This window comes from Giraffa tippelskirchi, chromosome 1, assembly GCF_054371585.1.
Source record: "Giraffa tippelskirchi isolate mGirTip1 chromosome 1, T2T-mGirTip1v1.2.pri, whole genome shotgun sequence".
In the NCBI taxonomy this organism is placed as follows: Eukaryota; Metazoa; Chordata; class Mammalia; order Artiodactyla; family Giraffidae; genus Giraffa; species Giraffa tippelskirchi.
This window is the reverse complement of record NC_137275.1, coordinates 31,695,591-31,713,422: the sequence shown is the minus strand read 5'-3', so window position 1 is coordinate 31,713,422 and position 17,832 is coordinate 31,695,591. Positions and strand designations below refer to the sequence as shown.

At 36.5% G+C, this 17,832-nt stretch overlaps 1 protein-coding gene across 1 annotated transcript in view; it reads left to right on the top strand.

Annotated features, from left to right (window-relative positions):
• Positions 1-287: 287 nt before the first annotated feature.
• The window catches only part of STAP1 (signal transducing adaptor family member 1), a 30,251-nt gene continuing 12,706 nt past the window's right edge, over positions 288-17,832 (top strand). The window contains exons 1-4 of the mRNA XM_081587933.1: positions 288-452; positions 9,305-9,376; positions 14,841-14,954; positions 17,283-17,339. Of these exons, the coding sequence (XP_081444059.1) occupies positions 333-452; positions 9,305-9,376; positions 14,841-14,954; positions 17,283-17,339 (363 nt within the window). The 5' untranslated portion in view covers positions 288-332. The remainder of the gene's footprint in view (positions 453-9,304; positions 9,377-14,840; positions 14,955-17,282; positions 17,340-17,832) is intronic.

The window sequence follows — 17,832 nt, the reverse complement described above, 5'->3', positions numbered from 1 at the left end:
CATGACCTTGATGTCTCCCTGAAAGTCTGTAATCTCCACATCTGTTCTTTTCATCCTCTGGTGATATTACTTCTCTGTTTATTTTGCTATTGTAATTCTAAACACATGTAGTTTCCTGAGCGATTACCTTCTCAAAGTTGGTCTACGCCTGTTCTTTCTTACCTCACAAAAAGTAAAGAAAAAAAAGTGTGTGCATGTGTGTCCTATTGTGGTTTAAACTCTTAGCTGGGACTTCCTCTTTGAACAGTCGCCCTTTCCTCTTATACAAGGGAGATACAATTTTGTCTGAAATTGGATAAAGTTGAAACAAACCACACACCAACAAAGAGGGTATGATGGCTAAGAAGCCCCCGAAACCAGCCCCTCGCAGGATCTTCCAAGAAAGGGCAAAGATTACTGCTCTACCCTTGTACTTTGAAGGTTTTTTATTAGTTAAGCGATCAGAATACCAGGTAAGTCCATAGATGATATTAAACTAGAAGCTTCTGTCTTAATATAAAACTTATTGTATGGTGACATGAGAAAACAAGGGCCTTCTTGTTTCTGCTAGAATTGAACCTTCTTTCCTTAGGTAAGAAATATGATCCCAATTTACATAATTTAAATACAACATATGGCTTGAACTCATATGTGTGTATATATGAGTATTATGTATAATAATATAAGGTTCTAATGTTAAGTCACTAATGTAAAAAAAATTTCTAAATTTCCAAAAAATGTATTTAAACATCACAGAAGAGTTTAGTTTAGAAGATAAAATGTTTGGTATATATTTTCTCTGTAATGTGCTACTATGCTTCCATGATGACATGTATTATTAAGATAAAATTATACTATTCCTGAAATTAAAACTTCTGCTCCTATTCTGTCTGATTGAAGTTTTCAAATAATGATCAAATTATTTTTTATGATAAACTTTTGAAAAAATTGGGACAATGATAAACTTGACAGTGTTTAAGATGCTGTATAGTTAGTTATAAGTTCTAAGATACTTTCAAGATAGTGATTTTAAAAGATGATACTTAGGGTGCTCTATGGGTAGGTGTACACTAAGCTACATAAATACATTCACTCGAACAAAATTCACAAAGCACTCTGTATTTTTTAAACATAAAAATGAAAACTTATAATTAATTAAAATCAGTGCTTTTGAAATACTAACTGTGGATAATTTGAAATGAATAAGACATAAACACAGAAGTGTCTGTGACTAAAGAAAAAAGAAATAATTAACTTAGGTCAAATTTTATGAAATGTTAACATTAACTGAAGCTAGAAAAAAATTAGGTTTTTGAGAAATGCCTTGACAAATGTTTAATGATAAAAATATATTTTCTGAGGATTTATTAATGTTTACAGAAAATTTGTGTATGTAAAAATATCTGTAGCAGCACACTCATATTTTTTTATATATATAATCAGATCATTTACTATTGGAGAGGAAAGACATGGTAACTTGTATTCTGTTATGGGTGTTAAGCATGAATTAGTAATATCTGTCAGTTACATGCCAGGAAAGGGGAGTTGGGAAAAAAATTTTTAGATTGTAATTTAAACTTGTCTATTTATTGAATTTTTTCCAAAGACTTTGTTATGACTGTTTCTGGTACTGGGTTCCCTTTAGTGTTTAAAAAGGGCATTCCATTGGTCTGGATAATAGAAAAAACAAGGATTTTAGAGTGTCAGGAAAACATGTCTTTACCTAATGGTTTTGCCACTTATATTCTGTGATTTTATACAAGTTACTCAATTTCCTTGAGACTAAATTTCCTCAACTATAAAATGGAGAGAATATGACTTACCTCTCAAGGTATAATGCCTGGGATACAGTCAGTTCTTAATCAGTTCATTCATTTAAGCAGTGTTTATTTTGTGTTTCCTATGCACCAAACATCACACTCAGTTCCAGAGAATACGAATAAAATATAAAACCCCTGCCTTCATGAGGGTTAGGTTAGTCAGGAGTGATGACTCACTTACTCGAATGCCTAACTTTTCTTAGAAAGCATACTTTGAAATGGCAAGAATAAACTATTGGTGTAAATGTTTGGGAGGAAATTAACTTATGCTTCCACTTGAATTCATAGCAAAGTATCTTTTACTTATACATCAGAGAGAAAAGAGCAAGAGAACGACAGTAATGTCTACTAACAAAGTGGTTTTAAGGATTAAAGGGATAACAAATATAAAACACCTGCCTCATACTAGAGATTAGATTCATTCTCCTTCTATTTTATTATCTGTCACATTCTTATTAACATACTAAAATCAGTTTTTAATCCGGCTCAAAGGAGGGCCATGGTGATAATTAGAGTGCTTGAAACAAAAGCAACGAGAGAAAGTTAAGGAGAATACTGGGATTTCTAGGCAAGTGGCAGCAAAGTGCCAAGGAATTTTTGAAAGGGAGGCGAACCAAAGGTGTATAGAAGATCTTCTCTGACAGGGGCACTTTTAAGAATTAAGGAGATTTGCCCTTAAGAAAATGTGCCAAAATATACCATTTTAACCGCAATTCCAAGAGGTCCATGGATCCAAGGCCAAGAACCCATAAAAGTACATAACCTTTACGGTGAAAATGTGGGAAAATTTACTTAATCCACAACACTAGAATTCTGGATGATTAGATTTATCAGATAATAAAAGCCATTAGGTGTTACAATGAGATAACCATGGCATCATAGTTTTTAGAAATATGCAAAATTCTCATTTTTTTTGGAGCTATTTGAAAATAAGAGAGAGTTTGGATAACATCTCACAGTTTCTTCAAACTGTGATGTGTTCAAATTAAAAACACTGTATGTAATATGTCTTCTTATTAGCCTGAACATAGAATATGACCATTAAAATAGCATTAAAGTAACATTTCTCTGACTAGTCCTCCAACTGCCACTAATTCATTTAGAAAAATTTTAGGGCTTGGCTGTGCTCTCAAAAAGTTCTCTATGCTAGTGCTTTCCAAAATTTTAAAATAACACACTCCTTTCAAGAAAACATTTTTGAACATAGATCTCTAACATAAGAATATTAATTTGTTTAGAAATTATGGTGTGCTCCTGTACTAATTCCAAAAAAATGACTGACTATATGCAAGAAAAGAATTAAGATGAAATAAATGAAATATAAATAGATATTCTAAAAGTTTCTTCCCCAGTGAAATCATCTTACATCCTTCCAGGGTTTAGTGCCACACTTTGTAGACTACTATACAATGTCCTTCCTTAAGCAAAGAACCTTTATTCACTCACAAGAGAAAAAAGGAAGGAACTTTTTACTGGGGACAGGGGATAGAGAGGAACTTAACTAAATTTGCACTGTCACCCATTTTTACTAGTTACATCAATGAGAAAAGAGTCCTGGGTGCCAGGAGATGTATCGGTCCTCCTGCAGAACTTGGGCAGTCCCTCATATCTTTTCATCTGTTTCCTGTTTTGCAAAATGGACAGTTACTCTCTTGTATAACTGAATGGGTTGCTGTGATGATCAAATCAAATGGACTGCTGCTGCTGCCAAGTCACTTCAGTCGTGTCCCACTCTGTGTGACCCCATAGACGGCAGCCCACCAGGCTCCGCCGTCCCTGGGATTCTCCAGGCAAGAATACTGGAGTGGGTTGCCATTTCCTTCTCCAGTGCAAGAAAGGGAAAAGTGAAAGTGAAGTTGCTCAGTCGTGTCTGACTCTTAGCGACCCCATGGACTGACTGTAGCCTACCAGGCTCCTCCGTGATCAAATGGACTATATGAGTATATTTTCTTGAGGTGTTGACATGGGAGGTATGTTAGGCTCTTAATGTCCTGTCTCTCTGGTCCTTATAGTAATTCTTCTGGGTAGAAATTATTTTACCCACTTCAAGATGGGTGAATTGTTGCTCACAGAGTTTATGTTCAAAGTGCCTCACCATAAAGAGCTTAGCTGGGATTTAATTGCAAAGCACTTGACATCATGCTGCCTTTCAAACTAAAGTTCTAATTCCATTTACTGGGTTTCTCAAGGTTGGGGATGTCTAATCACTAGATTCTTCATCACACTGAGCTCAATAGTAAGCTCAGTAGACTTTCAAAAACAATTGCTTAATGAATGAAAATAATAGTCACCTTAAACTCTAAATACAAGGTCATCTAATGATATTGAAGCTAGTGATAAATTCAAAAGGTCCATTTCAGTATCTTTTCTTACTTCAGCAATTGAACACAAGTGACTGCTTAAAAATAAGACATCTTGTATTAAATGTATTTAATTCAAAAACAGGTCCTTCAAATTTAATTTTTAAAATATTTATGTTATCTCTGTAGATATAAATATATACCTAGATGTTGGTCACTACAATTGATATTTATAGATGACTTAAATTATACTAGTTTTCAGGAGCACTTCTCAGAAACTAAATCAAGACTATGATCTGCAGGTCTCTGCATATTGAATATAAATTAGAAGTATTCTTAGGTTTGTGGCTGTGGTTGGTGTTCACAGGGCCCACTGATATTTATAATCTTCCTTTTCCTCCAGACTGCCTTTTTCTCAACTCAGTGTCTTTTGTTCTTGCTTCTTCCCTCATTTAATAAACCCTCTTTTATCCTTTCTAAAAATCTATATGTTTATTTATCAGTAATGCTCCCATGTTTCCCTCATTAACTCTGTGCAATTCATACCATTCTCTCATGACTGAACACCTCTATAATTTTTCTCAGAAGCATAGATGCATGTATGCATGTATATACAGAGGGAATGCAATAAACTTTGACTGCTATTAGTGATTTTAGTTTTTCTATCTTATGGTAGGTTAATACTGCTGCTGCTGCTGCTAAGTCGCTTCAGTTGTGTCCGACTCTGTGTGACCCCAGAGACGGCCACCCATCAGGCTCCCCCGTCCCTGGGATTCTCCAGGCAAGAGTACTGGAGTGGGTTGCCATTTCCTTCTTCAAGGCATGAAAGTGAAGTCGCTCAGTCGTGTCCGACTCCTAGCGACCCCGTGGACTGCAGCCTACCAGGCTCCTCCATCCATGGGATTTTCCAGGCAAGAGGACTGGAGTGGGTTGCCGTTGCCTTCTCCAGGTTAATACTGATGAGGCTAATTAAGAAGATTAACAGAGTGGTAGACTTTGACTACAGGCTTTTCTCTTGTTTTCTTTTCCTCTAGGAATCATAAAAATCTCAGGTTTGGACTTGATCTTAGATGCCATACTTCAGTAAAACTACACAACCTGTGATTCAATTCTCTAACCAATATGCCTATATTCCAAACTCCTCCCCACTTCCTCACCCCCATAATAGTTCCAAAATATCACGTATCCTTGACTTGCTCCTTGCATTGAGAGACTTCCTATTAAAACAGAATGTAAAAGCCTTAAAAAGAGACATATGACTTTTTTTAAAGCTCCACAATAAAACTGAATTGTTTCATTATTTAATCTCAAGTCAATTCTGAGAAAATTCAAGTACTTTTTCAACAGAGTGACAACATACTTTCACAGTGCTTACAGAAACGCTGGGCTGATCATAGAGACAGTATAGGTTAGCAACTTTTCAAACCAAATTTCTCAATGCAGTTTTCTATCTCTTTACTTAAGACTGTATGAAAGCATGATTTCATATAGGAATGACAATGAATTTCATTATTCTAGTTTACAAACTATCTTCTTGTACAGAATCCCATTGAAAGAGATCTATCTTAGAGATTTTTAGATGCCACCACTGTCACACACCCATGCAAATTACCATGTGGAAAGAATGTTACTCTTATTAATAAATTCTATCACTATGTGGTTTAGACTCAAGGCTAAAACTGTGTTGACACTTTACCCCAGATTTACATAGTCTTTATGATTTTTTTTTTTAATTGATTTGACTGTCTTGGGTCTTAGTTGCAGAACGTGGGATCTTCAATCTTCCTTTGGCATACAGGATTTTTTTTTTAGTTGATACAAACTTTTAGTTGCTACATATGAGCTCTTAGTTCCCCCACCACAGAATGAACCTCTGCCTATCCCTCTTGGAGACCCTTTGCCACATGGCAGGAACAAAGCAGAACATCCTCTCTGTGTGGTAGGTTGAGCTAAGAGATGATGGCAAGGGACTGAGTTGAGGATCCTGTCTCCCAGACTTACCTCTTACATACTCAGTCCTACTCTCTGCAGAGGAGGTAATTCTAGCAGTATCATGCAGGATAGACTGGAGAGCAAATGAAAGCAGCAGAGACACCAGGCAAAGGGTTATTTCAATGCCTTTAACTTTTTTTTTATCCTATGTGAAAATAAGGAAATAAAAGACTCCTGATGGGGGCTGAAATTAAGGTTTTTTCTCTTGCCTTATTAAAGTGCTTGACTCCAAGATGTGTCAGGTATACATATTGGCATCTGGATTTCAGACAAGAGGAAGAATTTCTTTGCCCAGTTTTATAATTGCTCCTTTGGGGACCATCTATTGGCTGACACGTCAATCCTATGCCCTTTGGAATTGTTCTTTTCTTTGGTCATCACTCATTGGTTCAGGAGGCACCAGCAGGTTCATTACATTACATTATAGCCCACTCTGTGTTGAGAGGTAGGATGGAGAAGAAAGAGCACAAGACATGGACAGAGAAACTGTGCTCCAAGTTCCATCTCTGCCCCTGATGTAGGTTGCTGCAGGACTACCATCAGTTTGTTCAATCCTCACTGTATACACTCCCCTTGGAAATGCAACTTTTCTGCTCCTTCCATAAAGAGAATGAGTCAAATTTTCTGCCCCTTGAATCTAGACTAGGTCATGCTTTGATAAATGTGACAAAAGCAGAGAATCAGGCAGTACTTGCACTTTGGGTTTTGCCCTCTCTTGTCCCTGGGTGTTCCTTCTGCCAGCACGTGAACAAGTCTAGGCTGCTGACTGGAAGATGAAACTGCGTGGAGTGTGATTCCAGTTGTTTCAGTGGGGTGGTTTCTAGCACCAAAAACCAATTCTCTGATTCTCTTGGACATCAACTGGGTGTTCAACAATTCAGTTCAATTCTGATACTAATTACCTACTCAGATTTAGTGAAGACCCCACAGCTTAATTAAGAGCTGAGTCCCACGAAACTATCTCCCACTTCAGCCACTAGCCACAAGTCCCACATCTCCTGTCCTTCTCACTGACTGGCTATAAATCAGGGTTCCCAGGACACTTTCCCAAGATTTGACAATTTACTAGAATGGCTCACAGAATTCAGGAAAATACTGCTCACATTTACTGAAAAGGGAAACAGATGAACATCTAGATGAAGAGGTCAAGGTCTGGAAGGATCCTAAGCACGGGTGTTACTGTCTCTGTGGAGATGAGGTATACCACCCCTTTGGCACATGGAAGCTTACTAAATCTCGTTGTTCAAGAGTTTTTACAAAGCTTAACCTCTTCCTTCTTGGAGGTTGGTAGGTGGGGCTGAAAGCTCCAACCTTCTAATTATTCGTTCTTTTGGTGACTAGACTGACCCATCCTGAAGCTATCTAGGGGTCCCATCCTAAATTATCTCATTAGTAAAAATTCTGATATGATGTAAAGGGGTTCACTAGGAGTAACAAAAACACTTCTATTAGGAAATTCCAAGTGTTTTAGGATCTCTATACCAGGAACTCGGGAACAAAAACTAAATATATTAATTACACTAACACACTGAGTCATTTTACAGTCCCAGCCAAGACCCCAAACAAGTGAATGAAGGCACCCTCGACCATTAAGTCACAGCCAAGTGTACCCGGATCCAAAGTATCATCGGTCAGCCACAGGATGAGGAGAAATAGAAAATGCTTGCTGTTTTAGGCACTAAGTTTTAGGGTGGCTTGTTATACAAGAAAAGCTAATATAGCACCTTATCAGCCATGAAGACAAAGTGAGAAAATAGTTCTAATAAGACCATGAGACATGTGGTTGCTTTAATTCAGAATCAACTTAATCTTGAGCTTTCTGAGAGCCAAGGAAAATTAAAGCAAGATGGGTTATAGTGTTCCCATTATTTGAGAAAATAAGTAAATAAATTCTGAAGAGGTGACCAACATTTTGCTGATCAGAAAAAGGCAAATGCAATGTCATTATTAACAAGATACATAATACCGTAACACATAAGAGTGTCTTCACATTTATACGCAAAAGAAAAAAATTCCTCATTTGATTTTCTTACATTGCTCCTCCATATAAGTCAAGATAATCTAACATCTGAAAACCCAGCTTGCTGCTGCTGCTGAATCGCTTCAGTAGTGTCCGACTCTGTGCGACCCCATAGACGGCAGCCCACCAGGCTCCGCCGTCCCTGGGATTCTCCAGGCAAAAATACTGGAGTGGGTTGCCATTTCCTTCTCCAGTGCATGAAAGGGAAAAGTGAAAGTGAGGTTGCTCAGTCGTGTCCGACTCTCAGCGACCCCATGGACTGTAGCCTACCAGGCTCCTCCATCCATGGATTTTTCAGGCAAGAGTACTGGAGTGGGGTGCCATTGCCTTTTCCGAAGTAAACCCTAAAGGAAGGAAAGATCAACATGTTTATAAAACTAACTGGAATTTTTCAAAACATTTTTGCAAAGAGCTGGGTATAAAGGTAAGTCTTTAGATGTGGAAGGATTTTTTTTTTTAATTCTTTAACCACACCCCACCAACTACCACCCTTGCCATTCTTTTGTAATACAGCCACTCTTCATAAAATGTTAAGTTCTTATCTAAATATCCTTTCACTTGGTCAAGAGCCTCACTAGATTACTTAAATATTTTAAACTTAAAAAAAACTGTTTTCCTATAGAATGCATAATAAAGTGAATATGTTAATTATGAAATGTTCAGCACATGAATGAAATTTGAATTCAAATTTCAGCTTTGATTGTGTTATTTTTATCATTATCAATTGCTCGTATTTCCTTGATCTATATAAATATATTCTATTTACTGAACCTAAACTGTGAGCCATGTACTATGCTAAGTGATCTATGTGTTTTAATTCGTTCAATCCTTTCAACTGTCTTGGAAGGTAGACGTTAAATGCTTTGTTCTAACCTGATCCCTTGATTATGGGTGCAAGCTTTCATTGAAACTGCACAGAAAGTTGAGTCTTAAATCAATGAGGAAAGTTTTGGAAAATACTGTATTTAAATACAAATCAAATTACATCCCTACTACATGCCACATACTAAAATTTGTGAAGGATTTAATGGAGGAATTAAATGTAAAATTAAGCCATAAAAGTAGGTTATTTATCTCAGGATAAAGAAGAACCATATATCACACAGAAATTAAGAAAGTTACAAAGGGAAATATCAATAGGAAAATAGTTGAGTATACATAATGAAATAATGCTTACAATTCCTTTCCTGCAGGAGTATAAGCATTACTGGACAGAGTTGAGAGGAACTACACTTTTCTTTTACACTGACAAAAAAAGTACAACAGTAAGTAAATATGTTCAGCTGATTCAATTTTTTTTCCAATAAATACTTGTCATATAGTCTGTTATTCATTTTTTGCCTTCTGAAAGTAAAGATGTGCTAGTATAACCAATTGAAATAAGAACATTTATATCTGCGATCTATGGTTAAATTTCCTGGGCAACTCAGAAGGTACTAACTCATGTTTTTAACTTTGCATTCTTTTCTTTCTGAGCCTGATAACAAAAACTTAGTTGAGAAATGAAAATTTTAGCTAAACATCTGGATTCAAATTGCCTACTACCAAGTGATGGCTTTAATTTCCCCTACTTTTATTCTTGCTGTAGCATGTATTTATAATCTGAAGGGAACTAGATAATCCCAAAGCCTGGTAACATACAGTATGTCACAATTTAAATTTTCTAGAAAGACACAAACAAACCCCATGAGATAGGACTTTGAAGAGCTCAATCATGAAGATAACAATAAAGAAATTCTGACATTATTTATTTGTATTAATTCTAAATAATTGATTTATATTTCAATTTATCCACAAAAAAATTGAAAACAGTGCATTTCATTTTTTCCAAAAATAAAATGTAGCATTTAGTAGCAAATGCATGCCTACCTTGGAATGCTATGCTTATGAGATTTTATAATCCAATAACTTATTTAAATATAAATATTTTAGACCATGTATGCAGTAGCCCACACTTCTAGAACATGGTTATCAAATGACTAGATTGAATGAAAGATACAGAATAAGAGTTTGTGTGATGTATCTTACCTGCAGGCATTTCAGCACCATTAATGGTAAACTAACCAGAAGTCATTTAAAAAAACAAACAGAAAACAAACTTAAAATGGTCATCTTTCGCCAGATTTCTTGATAGAGATAAGATTTATATAGAGGTTTTTTCAAATACCATAAAATAAATTTTAACAAAATTAATTTCTCTGTCTTGTCTCTAAATTCCCACTGATGTCAGTGAAAATAAAAAAGACCTTGACCTAAACCTTGTACAATACATGTATGTGAGGGAGTTAATAGTTACTATTTACTTACTCTGTGGCAAGAGAGGTACAACTTAGTGATTGGGAGCATGGTCTTTAGTAAACTACCAGTTTTTGTCCCAGCCCTGCCCCTGTTCACGGTGCCATTTTGGGATCTTGGGCTATTTACCTAACCCTTCTGTGTCTCAGTGTATCAGATAGGGTACTGGTAGGAAACTGATGACCTCTCAAATTAGGTAATTCAAAGATAGTTTAATGAAGATACTATATTCAAAGCAGTGGACAGGAAGTAGGAAAACCACAAGGATAGTACAGAAGCTGAGGCTCTGTAACAGTGCCCATTACCACACCTATGAAGAGAGGAAAGAGAAGGAGAGTACTGAGAGAGCGGAAGACTGCCTTGAAAAGAATGTGATCTTTGACAGAGGAAGCAATTGTACAGAGTAATAAACATCCGACCTCACTTTCCTTGTTCTTTTGATCTCCTGCCAATGTTCACCAGAGTTCCAGCCCAGCAGAAGTCAGAGGTGAAGGAAGCCCTTCATCTTGTCCAGAGACTTCCTGCTCCTGGTGCACAGTGTTAGATGGTGAAGGAATAACAGTGACTCTAAAGGAGCAAATGAAAGATCTCCAACATAATCAGTTTCAAATCAAAATTAGGATGAAAACAGTAGCCCATCTCATAAAGTTTCCCTCCCCCCAAATTAAATGCAATAGTAAGTAAAAGGACTAAAGACAGTCTAAAGACTTAAGAGAGTAGCTGGCATATAGTAAGCATTTAAGCATTTTACATGTATTATCTCATTTAATTTTCACAACCACTCTGCAGAGTGGGTACTATATTAATCCCAACTTTCTAGATGAGAACTGTCAAATTTAACATTAAAAAACTTGTACATGATCAGAAAGTGAATGCAAGGGGTATAACCCAGATGTTGTTCTTGAGCCAGCATTCTTAACCATGACCCATGAAGAGACTGTGGAACAATGAAATTCTGTGGAATTGCCCATCCACCAGTTTTGTTAAAAGAGGATGTGGACTTTTGGGGAATTTTTTCAGTGACAGTTTAGGAGAAAGCACAGAGATAGAACAAATAAGATCCGTAGATACTTAGCCTGTAAGAAGGGAATAGAAGCATTGACAAACCTAGAAAGCATATTAAAAAGCAGAGACATTACTTTGCCGACAAAGGTCCATATAGTGAACACCATGGTTTTTCCAGTAGTCGTGTACGGATGTGAGAGTTGGACAATAACAAAGGCTGAGTGCCAAATAACTGATGCCTTCAAACTGATGTTGGAGAAGACTCTGGAGAGTCCTTTGGACAGCAAGGAGATCAAACCAGTCAATCCTAAAGGAAATCAGTCCTGAATATTCATTGGAAGGACTGATGCTGAAGCTGAAGCTCCAATACTTTGGCCACCTGATGCAAAGAGCTGACTCAGTAGAAAACACCCTGATGCTGGGAAAGGTTAAAGGCAGGAGGAGAAGAAGGCGATAGAGGATGAGATAGTTGGATGGCATCATTGACTCAATGGACGTGAGTTTGAGCAAACTTCAGGAGATGGTGAAGGACAGGAAAGCCTGGCTGGCTGCAGTCCGTGGGGTCACAGAGTCAGACACAACTGAGTGACTGAACAACAGCAAGAAGGGAAGAATTTAAAGCTGCCTTTAAACATTTGAAAGACTGTCAGGGGTAATGTGAAAGAGTCACTGAATCTGTTTACTGTTATTCCAGGGTAGAGGGACTAGTTCCCATGGATGGAAACTGTCTAGGGAAAAACTGTAGCTTAATACAAGAAAAACGTTGCCCCAGGCAGAGCTGTGGAGGATGTAAGTTTCATGTTGTTCAAGATGTTCCAACACAGGCTGGATGACTGCATGGAGGAATACCCTGGGGGAGATTCAAGCATCAGAGGGCAGCTAGATTAGACAGATGGCCACTAAGACTCTTCCAATACTACAATTAAAAGCAAAAGATAGACTCCTTTCTTCTAATCAGTAGATAAGTTTATGATACTTTATCTAACTCCACCATTTCTTCCTCTGTTGCTTCCTCCTTTAGCTTTAGATAATTTATCAGTAAAAGATTCTGTGTAAGTTAAAAATTTTGTCCCCCTTCCCTTATACCTCCGTTTCTATTTTTAATTGTTCTTTGTTCATTGAAGATAAATAGATCAACTCAGACTTACCCTCAACCGTATTAATACAGGAATAGCTCTGGAAAAAAGTTCATTTCCTTATTTTTATGCCTTACCTTATTCAGAAAACTAGAATAAGTATACTTACAAGAATATAATAAAATAAGTTATACTGGGCATAACAGAGAGGAAAGTAAAAGGAGATAAAAAGCAGTCAAGAATGAGAGGGGTTTAGCAAAAAATTATACCTAATATAGTAATACCTAATAAGATTAGAGATGGTCCTAATCTTTCAGATATTGCAGAGCAAGTCTGGTCAGCTGCATACAGACCAGTCCACACAGACCAACTGCTCAGAAGGAATGTTTTTATTATACTAGAATAAGATAGAAATGTCTTAATAGGATCCTTATAGCCAGCAGCATGTCAATCCTGAATATTCATTTGAAGACTGATGCTGAAGCTGAAGCTCCAACACTTTGACCACCTGATGCAAAGAGCGACTCATTGGAAAAGATCCTGATGCTGGGAAAGATTGAGGGCAGGGAGAGAAGGGAGTGACAAAGGATGAGATGGTTCAGTGGCATTACTGACTCAGTGGACATGAGTTTGAGAAAACTCTGGAAGACAGTGAAGGACAGGGAAGCCTGGCATGCTGTAGTCCATGGGGTTGCAAAGAGTCTAACACAACTGAGTGACTGAACTGAACTGAACCAGTAGCATTTGGTAAGTGCTGAACAATGGCTTTCCAGGAAAAATTATATATGAACATATATATTTATTATAGATATTACTGATACAGAGAATGTGTAATACACAGTTAAAAAGTAAAATACATACTCTTTACTAACTTCCATATAGGCAATTAATTCTCACAGAATACTTTCACTGATTTTTCTGAACCTGTATCTGTAGCCAATTATTATTCAATTATGATTTGACAAATGGAGTTGTTTTCCAATCTGCTGTTTCCCTAATATTTTTATTGTCATTAAATATGATATTTGACATGAATGTTGACCAATGTTTTTGTTTACATTAATGAGTAAGAGGCAAGCAAAGCAATAATTATGTATATAAGAATGTCACCCATTTGTCAATGACGTGAGCAACATCTTTGTTAAGTGAGATAATGATTTTTGAATTATGGAAGAATATTGTGTCATTTTTTGTTCTGTTTACAGTCAAAAAGCTTCAGAGACAGCAAACTTTAAAATTTCATCTGCAGTACTGACATTTTCCCCTTCACGTTCTGAAGTTTAGTTCAGCAAACTGTGGTCTTTGAGCCAAATTTAGCCTATAGCTTGTTTTTGTATAGTCTATGAGCTAAGAATATTTTTCACATTTTTAAAGTGTTGTTTAAAAAACAAATAAGCATTTGCAACAAAAACTGTATATGGCCCACAAAGCCTAAAACATATCCTATCTAGCCTTTGTAGAAAAAGTTGTGGGCCCCTTGGACAATTAACAAAACAAAACCTAAATCAAACATTAATTTGTTGTTGTTTTTGTTTAGTCGCTCAGTTGTGTCTGACTCTTTTTAAACCCCATGGACTGTAGCCCACCAGTTTCCTCTGTCCATGGGATATTCCAGGCAAGAATACTATAGTGGGTTGACATTTCCTTCTCCAGGGGATCTTCCCAACCCAGGATTGATCCTGAGTCTCCGGCACTGCAGGCAGATTCTTTACTGCTGAGCCACCAGTAAGGTTTGCCAATTTTCATGGTGTAAAAACTCTCACCATGACTAATATCACCCTATCGATGTTATTTCACTGTACATGGGGTTGGAAAGAAAGGTTCAGCAGCACACTATCACAGTACGTTTATAGCATTTTCACTACACAGAAATGAAGATATAAATAAATACAAGAGCACAGAGAATGCTATATATTAGGGTTGGCCAAAACATTCTTTCACATTTTTCCGTAAACCTGAACAAACATTTTGGCCAACCGGATGGTAATATAACTAGGAAAACAGGAGTCTTGAATTTTAATTACACTTGGTGCTAATATGATTTATTCAATTTTATGTTTATATAATTTAATTTTTAATAATGGCTATGCTTAACAATTGGCTTGCAAAATTCCTGAAAATTTCTCAACTGGCTTTCACAAAGTATGAGCCAGTTGAGTCCACCACCACATAATACATTTTCCAATGCTTTCTGGGTTGGGAAGGGATGCCACACACAGCTGAAAGCCAGGATACCATGCCAAGTACAAGTAAGTTGAAATGAAGATATTATTTATTTTCCTTTCTGCTAGAATTAATATCAATATATATTACTCATGAAGTAATTTAATGAGATTTCCCTTTATCTTTGCAGTATGTTGACAAGTTAGATATAATAGACCTTACATGTCTTACTGATCAGAATTCAACTGAAAAGAACTGTGTAAAATTCACCCTTGTTTTGCCAAAAGAAGACGTACAGTTGAAGGTGAGTGATAAGAAATTAGTCTAAAACAAGTCATAGTTATAAATAGCATTCACCTCTTCAAAATCTTAAAAGGAATTAAAGAGGAATTATGTGAGGAGCACCAAGTCCTATATTTTGTTAACATTTCTTGTCTTTTGCCAGGAACCACAGTTTTCTAAATACGGATTTGAAAGGGCACATTCCCTGTTTAGTATACAAGCACATTGAAACCATATACTTCTGTCCTCTGGCAAAGTCAGAAATCCATCCCACCTGGTGTTTTTAGAAAGTTGTTCTTGAATTGGCATCTAGGAACTCAGCATTCACTGAGTTCCCAGATGATTCTGAGACATGTTCAACATGATATATATTTGGAACCACTGAAGTAGACAAAGTCATATTTCACAAATTGAGAGACATTCTGCTGGGCAAATGGCCTATGTTAATCAAGAATACCAGTGTAAGAAAAGCCAAAGAAATACTGGACACCTGTTCACGTTTATGGAGACTATGAAGTCAAGACAACTAAATGCAAAGTGTGATACTGGATTGGATACTGGATCAGAAAACAAAACAAAAGCTATAAAGAACCATTAGAAAATTGAATGAGAATTGTTAAAATATACACAATTTGTGAAACATGGACTTAATCTTGTAAAACTTTAAACTCTACACAGGCAGAGATCTGTTTGTTAAACTTACCACTGCATATCAGTACCTATATAGGAAAAGGTTTTATTCTTGAATTGACATTGAAAGTGAGCCAGTGAAAGTCAACCAACAACTGCAAAATAGAGAATTAACTTACAATTGAATAAGATGTAGTTGGATTTAATCTTGAAAGCGCTGGTCCTTTAGCTTCAGTGTACCAGAAATCACTGGTACTCGGGAAATGTGAGATCCCATTCCCAAGCCCAGGCCTCTGAATCTGCATTTTAAGCAAGCCCCCTGGATAATTCTGATGTGGCATTTATAGTATAACCTTGGAGTCAGATGCCCAGACTTGAACTCTGGTTGTTTTATTTGTTAGTGTGTAATTATAGCCAACTTACTTAACCTCTTTATTGCCTTGGTTTCTTCATCCAGAAGTAAGTCTTGACTCAGATGTAACCCTCTTACGGAGGCCTACCTGGACCACTTTATTAAAATTGCTGCTGTTTTCCCTCTCCCCTCACCACTAATGGCATTCCCAATCTCTCTTAATCTTGCTCTACTTTTTATTTTCTTATTTATTTCCACTTGAAGTTAAAACATTTACTCACAATTATGTTTATTATTTAGTCCTTACTAGACCCTAAACTCTATGAGAATAGGGAATTTTGTTTTATTCTTAGGTATAAACTAGTATATAAAAGGGCCTAGCACTTAAAGACACTCAGTTCAGTTCAGTCGCTCAGTCGTGTCCGACTCTTTGCGACCCCATGAATTGCAGCACGCCAGGCCTCCCTGTCCATCACCAACTCCAGGAGTCCACCCAAACCCATGTCCATCGAGTCGGTGATGCCATCCAACCATCTCATCTTCTGTCGTCCCCTTCTCCTTCTGCCCCCAATCCTACCCAGCATTAGGGTCTTTTCCAATGAGTCAACCCTTCACATGAGGTGGCCAAAGTATTGGAGTTTCAGCTTCAACATCAGACCTTCCAATGAACACCCAGGATTGATCTCTTTTAGAGTATCTATTAAATGAATAAATCTGTAAAATGAAATTAAAAAAGAAAGTCATTTTTTTGCACAATTGCCATGATTAAATCAGTTAATATAGATGAAACGCTCAGAACAGTAGCTGCCACTTAATAAATTTTGGCTGTATCAGTAATATTCAGAGCTAAGAATTGGAAGCTTTTAAGGAAACTTACTACTTGGTTGCCTCAAACTTAAAGCCAGTCAGTGTTAAATATCAGTAGGGGGAGTAACCGTGAACTGACAACTGCAGAAATAAGTGTGCTAACACTGACATTTTTTCAAATTAAATAAATATGTGCAATTTTACTTGTTTAATAAGCAAACAGATTAAAGCTATGTACTTCTGTCTTCTGACAAAAGAAAATGGTATGGAAATATTTCATAACAAATACACAATAATGGTTCTAAGCAAAAAGGAAATTGAATTATTGCTTAACTGATTTTAAGTGGTTTAAAAAATACTTGACTTTTCAAAACTTTGTGCTTCAATAGAAGACTATGCATTTTGTCAATCTTGCTGGGTATTGAGGGCTTACATATTTGGGGTCTTATAAAACAGTCTTATGAAATTCTAAAGTTATTCTAAGTTAATAAAAGTATTAGTGTTCATAGTTATTCATGTCTTTTTCTCTTTGTCCTTACCTGTTTTTGTTTTCATCTTTAGATAGAGAATACAGAAAATGGGGAAGAATGGAGAGGCTTCATTCTTACAGTAACAGAGGTAGGAAGGACATTATTTTTGATTGACTCACTCATTTGACAAATATTTACTGACTGAACACTTACTATGAGCCATGATGACTGAAGGGATTGATGTTATAGTAATTGAAAAGTACAGATATAAACCTTTACACTTACTCATGAAATTTTTATTTTTAGTGAGTGAATGAAAAGGAGAAAATAAGCAAGAAAACAAACAAGAAAATTTAAAATTGTGATAACCATTATGAAGAAAATCAACAGGGCAATGATTCTAGCTGGTGAATAACAGGTGGTCAGGGAGATCTACTTTTCAGTCTTATCCTCTGGACACAGCGGTCCTTTGTGTATTCTGATATTCAGAGCTACATGGCATCTTCTAAAATATTTTCCAGCTCTTTTTTATTCATTTAATACATACTTATAAAATGCAGAGATGGATTTTATGAATGTGCTGTGCTCAGTTGCTCAGCCACATCTGACTTTTTGCAGCCCCATGGACTGTAGCCTGCCAG